At 36.6% G+C, this 8983-nt stretch overlaps 1 protein-coding gene across 4 annotated transcripts; it reads right to left on the bottom strand.

Moving 5' to 3' along the window:
* Positions 1-332: 332 nt before the first annotated feature.
* p4ha3 (prolyl 4-hydroxylase, alpha polypeptide III) lies at positions 333-8897 on the bottom strand. Of its 4 annotated transcripts, none has more exons than XM_016465596.1 (14): positions 8794-8897; positions 7721-7875; positions 7336-7559; positions 6583-6726; positions 5791-5842; positions 4965-5050; positions 4505-4582; positions 3719-3895; positions 2793-2857; positions 2427-2586; positions 2168-2230; positions 1966-2034; positions 1416-1512; positions 333-758 (listed from the first exon to the last, which is right to left on the bottom strand). In XM_016465596.1, the coding sequence occupies exons 2-14, from the start codon at positions 7761-7763 to the stop codon at positions 688-690; spliced, it is 1329 nt and encodes a 442-aa protein (XP_016321082.1). In that variant the 5' UTR covers positions 7764-7875; positions 8794-8897; the 3' UTR covers positions 333-687. The 4 variants fall into 4 exon arrangements, with proteins under 4 accessions (XP_016321082.1, XP_016321078.1, XP_016321080.1 ...); XM_016465592.1 differs by having other exon boundaries at positions 8582-8897; XM_016465594.1 differs by lacking the exon at positions 4505-4582 and having other exon boundaries at positions 4887-5050; positions 8582-8897.
* Positions 8898-8983: the final 86 nt, after the last annotated feature.

Here is an 8983-nt window from a genome sequence, read left to right on the forward strand (position 1 = left end):
TGATAAGTGTTTAAGTGAATGAGAATGTGTTTAGAGTTTTGCAAAAAGAGTGCATGAGATTTGCAAATAGAGCCTAACTGCCTGAACGTGTTTAAGGTTTAGCAGAAAGAGTAAATTGGTTTACAAATTGGTTTAAGCTAGTGAGAATTTGGGGTTTAGTGTTTTAGCAATTCAGAAAAACTGTAATTGTTTATTTATATGTTTATAACATTTATGTGAGTTACTTTGCAACCATAAACAACTTACTGTTGTACCAGATTTGCACTAGATACAAGTAGTGTGTCAAAATTAAGAAACATCCAAGTGGGAAAATTATTATTTTTGGTGTGTGTGTGTGTGTGTGTGTGTGTGTGTGTACAAGTAAACATCTGTAGTTTACATTTTCATCAAACATTCTGGAATTTATCTTGGAAAGCAGTAAGAAAAGGTCAGCTTGCCCTTAGGGCTGTATGCCAAACCACTCTTTAACCCACACACAAACATACACTATGGCAATCTCTTTATTTCCCTGTGCTCTTTAGACAGCCATGAGAATTATCCATGTGTCACTCTCCTTAAAGCTGTGGTCTCAAATCACTCATGAAGGCAGACATCTCTCCCCCCTCTTCAGCTTTTCATTCCATCGCTTGCCAATGTTACTCCTTCAAGGGGGTTGACTCTTGTACTTTAAATGGTCTATTGCTTTCTTCATTCCTCAGGATTAAGGCTACAACGATGTTGGAACTCCTGCCCATACTCATGAACCCACTTATTGGCAACTAGAAAAGAAAAGACAGTGACTAATTTAGTTAATATTGGTATGTTTTTTACAGAAAATATAAGGCTTCAAATGTCTTGGAATATAGCACATGTATATAAGGACATCTTTAATGTTTTTTTTAGCTTAACAGGACAGTATATAAGTAAATAATAGCAGAAATTCCCTTTCATGGGAACTTCGAACTGTGTCCTCTAGGGGTCGCTATGGGGAACGCCTCGTCGTGACCCAAGTGAATGATGTGTGCTCCCGGCGCCTATTTATACTATAGTCGCACCGGTAGTGACGTCATGGCTGTCGCCGGCCAAACGAGTTGGTGTTTTTTCAATGTATGCTTCAGACACGGGACGCAGTGTCTCGTTCCCTACTCAGGGAACCATGGTTACATAAGTAACCTGAGACGTTTTCATTGAAGGTTCACATTTTTCCTTTGCTGTTTTAATTTTCCACGCTTCTTTTCCAGAGTTGTTACCTGCAGTTTGAGCATTCCTATTGCTCAATTAGTAGAGTATGGCACTAGCAACACCAAATTAATGGGTCTGATTTTCCAGGGAATTTATATCAAATCAACTTAACAAATGTATACCTTGAATGCAATGTAAGTGGCTTTGGATATAATATATGATACATAAGACATCACGTGATACAACAATCATACCCCATTTATCGCCAACAATAACAGGGCAGCCAGCATGAAGAGTGTCAACATTTCCTTGACCATTTCTATGAAGATTCCACCAAAAGAGAGCACCATTCTGGAAAGGGATCACATAAAAAATGAAAGTGACAAATATACTCATTGCAACCTATCAGTTGATACTGTAAATCATATAACATAAGAATAAAGAAAAATCCTAATATAGTTATATTCTGTAGTCTAAATGCTTATTTGACTTTGTATGTAATAGCCAAAATCCTGAACCTCTATTAAGGTACCTCTATTGCTGGGATAAAATCCCCTTAGTCGGTGGTGAAAACCTGAGTGCCTGGAGGTGAAAGTTCAAAATTCTAGATAGCTATCTATCAGGTTTCTTCAACAGTTAATTTATTGAAACAACACTGACTCCCAACCCTAAAGCTTTTGTTGTAACAGGATATCCAATGAAATGTCTGATCTCAATTGCAAACAATCTGTTATCACTCAGAATTGCAGGGAATAGCATTCTGAAAGCTGTGCAGAGTAAAGAATGATGTATGGGATTCTATACCTCCACTACAGGAACACTGAAGTTAGCGTAAATAAAGGCTGTGTATCCTCCTGCTTCCACAGAGCTCAGCTAAAGAGGGAAAAAAGTTGTTCAGTGCTTCCAAAACTCACATACTCACGTTCTCAATCCAAACTAAATTGGCAAGATATTGTTTTTTAATTAAAAAAGTAAGCAATCAAGAGCTGAACTATTATTTACTTACATATATCATGAACGTAGCCACACGATTCCCAGTTTTTAGTCTGTACAATGGACTAGAGTCAGACTGCCATTAAAAAAAAAAAAATCACATTATCCACAGTGGGTCTGCATCATGACACACAATGAATGTACATACAAAAATAATTATCAATAGAAAATGTCTGCATTGAAAAACACTTAGTATTTCTGAATTTTTGAAAATGTCTTTTGTACATGAATGTTTTGGAAAATATAGAGTAAAAAAAAATCTTGTTACTCACTGTGGCATGGTCAAAATGAGGTTCATAGTGTCCCCCAATGCCATAATTTACAACTTGGAGATATTCAGCATAAGGAGGCTGCACATTCAACCCAGTGACCATAGTGATGCGCTGGTCCACTTTGCCCACAACTCCATGGGCTGATTCTTTAAGCCATGCACTAAAAGATCATTGACAAAAATTGTAATGTCAGAGCCACTTTACACTTTAAGGAAGTACAAAAAGAGAAAAAATGGGATATTATTAGAAATGGGATATATTATTACTTGTATTATTTACCATTGAAATATGTTGGTTTTAAATGTTTAGTAGTACACTAGCATATAGATGAGCTGATTTAACTGTTCTTAAAAAAAATACTTGTACCTCTTGCAGATGCGATATTCCGCAGTGGACTGATTCACTCCTGATGCCACCACTGATCTTCTGAGCTGAAGGAAAACATGAAATATATAAATTTAAATGATGCAGATGCAGACAGAGACAGAGAGATACAGACAGAGACTTAGAAAAAGTACAAATAGACAGGATCAAAACAAAATGTTCCCTTGCAGTCTCTGTTATGTGAGAATTCCAAAAAGAAAAAAGAAAAAACAGAACTACTAGCAGGGAGTTTCAATCCAGCACAAAAAAAAGGACGGAAACACATGATTTAATGCTCAGTCTGCTCCCACAAAAAGAAAAAGAAAAGAAAAACACTCTGGGTGGAATAACTGACGAGCTGTGAGCACAGTTGATTCCGACCGCATGACTTATTCACGTAATGTGCTCTTCATCTTCTCTCCAGCTCAGTTTAAGGCTGGCTTATGTTGTATGGTTAAATATGCCTGGAAAAGGAAGAAAAACTAGCACACAAAAGTTTGTGTATCTCTTGAGAAACTGGCTTCATACAGACATTTTAAAGAGTCTCTCCATGTTGAGCTGGCCAGTAACTGGCATGCATAGTTTGTTAAAGCAGTAAGATGAAAAGTGAGTGAAAAATGTATTGTTCAGAAAAGAACAAATTAGAAAATGGAAGCAGGAAAAACTCAGCTGAGAACTGGCAATAAGTGAGAGCTCTAGTCTTTGCCAACCATTATCCCTCAAACCAAAAATGATCTAAGTAATGTAAAGGTCTTAATAACATCCCAGTTATGGTCCAAATTCACTCATTCTTGCTTGTACTTAATATCAAAGACAGCATGCTGCATTATTAGTGATGCCTTGTTTAATTTTAAACAAATTACTTCTACATCTTGGTAAAATGCCCATTGCATATCCAATTCTGTATGTTTCCACATAAAGGCACTCACCCCTGGAACGGCATATTCTCTGATGCTTTTAGCTTCAGCTCGGGTGACAAAGCTATGGAAGAGTACAACATAAGGGTGCAGGCTGATTAGCTCTCGTTTAATTGGTTGCAGAAGTAGGCCAGGGTTGCCATTGGTGAAAAAGTCACAGAACAAGCTGGGATTCTCAAAATGTTTTGGCTGTAAAAAGAAAGTAATTTATACAGTAAATTATTATACAAGAAACTATTATTATACAGACAGACAAGTACCAAGTTCACAAGTACACCATTGTTTGAGCCTATGTTGTCATTGTCCAACATGATTGAGTAGCCTAAACAAACAGACTGAAATTCCACTTGGTGCCACTAGTTGTGCGGAAATTACACACTTAACATTTAAAGCAGGTCATTGTTTCATGTGACCTTCTTCATGATCCACATCTGACTGCTGTGCAATTTTCTTCATGCTGTCATGGGAGGAATTCTACCAAACTCCTCAGAGGATTTGCCATAACTTTTGATTTTGCTGCTTTTTGTACTTCCTCTTTTTATGACAGGAATCATATGAAGTTATTTAGTGGAAGTTTAGTGAAAGTTACTCCATTTAGAAATTGCAATGAACCTCGAAATTACTTCTGAGTGGCAATGTATGAAATGTTCTTTTGCTAACATACAGTATGTGCTAACATTTAATATTTGTGTAGCTTACAATACTTCCAAGAACAGATGGTATTGAATACAAGATAGAAGCTCTGATGAACGGTGAACACTACATTGTTTGAATCACAAACACAGTGTGGAATGATACCTGAGAACCTTTTGTTTGACACAGCTTCTCATAGACATTCCTGGTTCTCAGATTGGTGGAGTCAGGCCTTTTCAAAACCAAACTTTGGTTAGTATTTTGCTGCTTTTTGTACTTTCGTACTTTTTGTACAGGAATCATATGAAGTTATTTAGTGGAAGTTTAGTGAAAGTTACTCCATTTAGAAATTGCAATGAACCTCGAAATTACTTCTGAGTGGCAATGTATGAAATGTTCTTTTGCTAACATACAGTATGTGCTAACATTTAATATTTGTGTAGCTTACAATACTTCCAAGAACAGATGGTATTGAATACAAGATAGAAGCTCTGATGAACGGTGAACACTACATTGTTTGAATCACAAACACAGTGTGGAATGATACCTGAGAACCTTTTGTTTGACACAGCTTCTCATAGACATTCCTGGTTCTCAGATTGGTGGAGTCAGGCCTTTTCAAAACCAAACTTTGGTTAGTAACAGGCGGACTTTCATCCAGGAGCTTCTCATACTTCTCCACGTTGAAATGTACCCTACTGTTCACAGGATCTAGAAGACAAGATTGAAATAGCATTGTGATGAAATATGATAAAGAATTTTACATATTGATATATTTAAATTAAATTAAAATTCTGTTATTAATTACTCACCCTCATGTCATTCCAAACCCGTAAGACCTTCTTTCATCTTAGGAACACAAATTAAGATATTTTTGATGAATTCTGAGAGCTCTCTGACCCTCCCATAGACAGCAATGTAATTAACACGATCAACATCCAGAAACATAGCAAGGAGATCGGTAAAATAATCCCTGTGTCATCAGGGCTTCAACCGTAATTTTACGAAGCTACGAGAACACTTTTTGTATGCAAAGAAAACAGAAATAACGACTTTATTACTGTAAACAATTAGTCTCCTCCGCATCACCCTATAGCACCATTTTGGAGAGTATCTACTGAATGTAAACAGCGTATGCTGTTCTGTGTCAGCTGCGCCACGCGGATACGTTGTTTTCATTCAAATCAAAGCGTAAACAACATAGAAAACGTTTCCGCATGACACAGCTGACACAGAACAGCATACACTATTTACTTAATTTGTGTTCCGAAGATGAACGGAGGTCTTACAGGTTTAGAACGACATGAGGGTGCGTAATTAATGACAGAATTTTCATTTTTGTGTGAACTATCCTTTATCTTTATTTATGAGTTAAAAATAAATTGATCTGTTTGGCTTTTTTTCTCAATGTCTCACTCATTGCTGTTGGCTGATAGACTGCAGAGGTTTACCATGAAGCAATAGTTCCTGGGAGATACTGAGGGCGTAAGATATGTTTCCAGTCTAAAAAACATTGAAAATAGTAAACAAGTGTAAATTCTTCAATAGATTGCAAAATGCATCCATAAAAATGAGAATGTTTGGCCCTGTTTATACCTACTATTAAAATCCATTGAGTGATCCAATCACAAGTGGTCAGCCACGACACTTTGCTGTTTACATCTGCTTGTAAAATGTATCTCCTGTGAGCCCAGATTTTGAGGGGAGGGTTTCTGGTTTTATGAAGTCATATTTTTATACATTTATTTTTTATATTTTCCATTTTCATTTTAGTTAAAGTTTGTGTCTTATTGTCATTATTATTACATCTCTATATAGTTTAGTTAGTACGTCAAGTTGAACTAAATGAAAATGAGAAATGTTGCTTTGGTAACTAGCTTAAAATAAAATCATTTTAAGATTTTTAAAATGCATTTAATTTAAAATGAAATACTTTTTTATATTAAAAATGACTTTTTAAAATTGCATTTAATTTCAGTTAACATTCATTTTATTTTAAGTATTTTTTATTTTTAATGAACTAAAATAACCCTGTCAACCAACCAAATAGGCAGTTTTTAATTTAGTTAACTGAACTGGAACACACCAGCATGGTACATTATGAAATGTGGTCACATGAGTTACTGGATACCTCCAAATGTGATTTAACAAACTGTTCAGGACCCTGTTTACACTGGATCAGATCACCCAGATGGATCTTAATACCTGGTGTAAACATATTTATTTTATAAGAAGTACCATACCTTAAAATGAGAGAAAGCTAAATGGTCAAGGGCATCTTCAAGTGTGCCTTCATTTTCTGGACTCCATTCTGTTCCTCGAAAGAGATGAACTGCCTCCTCAAACCATTGCACAGAATGGTAGTAATCTTCCAAATCATAGGCCACCTACAAGCATAAAGCTCTCACAGATGTAGCATAACAAAGATGACATGGAAATGGAAAAAAGCTAAAAAGATGATGACAACCCACATATCTGACACTTGGACTCAAAATGCTTCTTACAAAATTCAGTCAAAAACCATTTAGTCACTGGTTATTCAATGTGTTACTTTATGAATGTTAAAAGAAGTTGCCAATCGTTGGCCAAACAGCATATTTTACTTGGTAGATGTTCGGGTGGTGGTAAAGAGAACAGATGGTACTTATTACAAGAAGACAACAAAACAGGGCTTTTCTTTTTGCATGAAGGAATAAAAGTAGAAATCATTTGGTATGGTATTCACCACAAAAGAGGCACCAGTGAGTCAGTGACTACACAAAATTGAGCAGTATGGAATCTACATCAGGAAGTAACATTAAGCTCAAGCGGGAACACATTCTGAACACATTTTTCCAGAGGTTTTCCCAGCGATTCACAACACATTCCAAACTCTGAGAGCGTGGGCAGTAGTGTTCGAGCCCTCTAATAAGAGTTAAGCTTGTGACAAATAAGAAATGATTAGCTTTAATGCCATGCTATGCTTTGCAGACTGGAAATAATGCAGTGTGTCCTACCTTTCCAACAAGGAAGCAATCATCCCCAGATAGCGTATCAGACACAGGAGGTTTGTAAATATCAACAGCATTTCCATTTGTGATTTGCTGGAAGTGACCTCGCACAAGGCCCTCCACATGTAGATCATACACATCCTGAAGTCTCATCAGCCCCTGCGCTGCTCCCTGAAGGTCTTCCAGCTTGGGTAAGCTGCCTTCCATTCTCCTGTAGCCCTCTCTAAGGGCTTAATGAAAACAGTAAATGGGGGTTGTGATGGGGTAGAATTGAGTGAGAGAAGCAAGCCAGTACAGTGAAAAAAGCACATGAAGCTACAGTTACAGTTTTGAAGCTGTACGGATCAAGGCTTTTCTGAAATGAGTACGTGTGTGAAGGTCAGCTAGCTACCGTCAATATTTTCTTTGGCTTCATTGCTATGGACAACATTCATCCATTCAGACTTGAGTCTTTTGACCAGCTTGAATGCAACAATTGGATTAGCTATGGTAGCTGATGGATCATTGTATATCCCACTGTGCAATGATGTGACTCTTGAGAAGAATCTAAAAAATATCAAAGAATTACTTGGTTGCGATTTTTGAATTATATAAAACAGGGCTGTCCAAACTCGGTCCTGGAGGGCCGGTGTCCTGCAGAGTTTAGCTCCAACTTGCCTCAACACACCTTGACTGGAAGTTTCTATGCCTAGTAAGAGCTTGATTAGCTGGTTCAGGTGTGTTTAATTAGGGTTGGAGCTGAACTCTGCAGGACACCGGCCCTCCAGGACCGAGTTTGGACAGCCCTGATATAAAACGTTAAACATAATAACAACAAATCAATCAGATTTAATTAAAACGACAACTGTTCTGTCAGCTTCAGTGTTGGCATAGTTTTCATGTTAACAAAACAACATGATACAGAAATGCCCCTTTACAATTTTGCCGTTTTAATTTTTATATTAGGCCTAATACAATTTTTAAATAAATAAATAACAACAACAAAATGCTAATATCTGAACAGAATATGACTTGTATAACAGAAAAGTATTTGAATCAATATAAAACACAACTGAAAACAAATTCGCTGGCTTTGTTGAGCAAAGTTTGGCATGGTTCTTAAAATATAGCCTACTGTCGTACAACTTTTAAAACACAGATATTTCTTACAGTGTAACAATTAAACATGACCACATCTTGTTGTACCTATTTATATTGCTTAATAACTTAATTGAGGCTTTAATACATTTAAATAAATGATCATATTTCTTACCTTTTGATATCGTCAAGTCTTTGTATTTCGTTTTCTAAGTAAGTTCTTAAATAATCGATGAGTTGTCTTTCAGCGAAAACTGCTTGCTTCACGCTCATCACTGAAGTGAACATCTCACCGAACGATTTGTCAGATATATTAACTACGTATAAAAATATTAAGAGACTAACGTATGAAGACATCTTGTAAGGTAGATGTTTAAGAGGTCTTACATATTAATGCGCTGAATGCGTTATTCCACAGCTTTTCATTCTTCTTCATAAGCGCACTAAGTTCTCACGCAGGACATGAAAGAACGTGCACATCTCATGATGAGCCATCAGAATTACGTGTGTGTGTGTGTGTGTGTGTGTGTGTGAGTGTGAGTGTGAGTGTGTGTGTGTGTGTGTGTGTGTGTGTGTT

Source organism: Sinocyclocheilus anshuiensis, unplaced genomic scaffold (assembly GCF_001515605.1).
Source record: "Sinocyclocheilus anshuiensis isolate Anshui unplaced genomic scaffold, SAMN03320099.WGS_v1.1 scaffold144, whole genome shotgun sequence".
Lineage (NCBI taxonomy): Eukaryota > Metazoa > Chordata > Actinopteri > Cypriniformes > Cyprinidae > Sinocyclocheilus > Sinocyclocheilus anshuiensis.

What these genes read in the sequence shown, in the direction of transcription:
- p4ha3 (XM_016465592.1), bottom strand. Translation starts at nt 8,763, where the DNA reads ATGTCTTCATACGTTAGTCTCTTAATATTTTTATACGTAGTTAATATA. An exon ending in ATTGCTTCCTTGTTGGAAAG is followed by an intron (nt 6,727 to 7,335) that starts GTAGGACACACT and finishes TTATGCTTGTAG; the next exon opens with GTGGCCTATGATTTGGAAGA. An exon ending in GTCAAACAAAAGGTTCTCAG is followed by an intron (nt 3,896 to 4,504) that starts GTATCATTCCAC and finishes TTCTTTTTACAG; the next exon opens with CCAAAACATTTTGAGAATCC.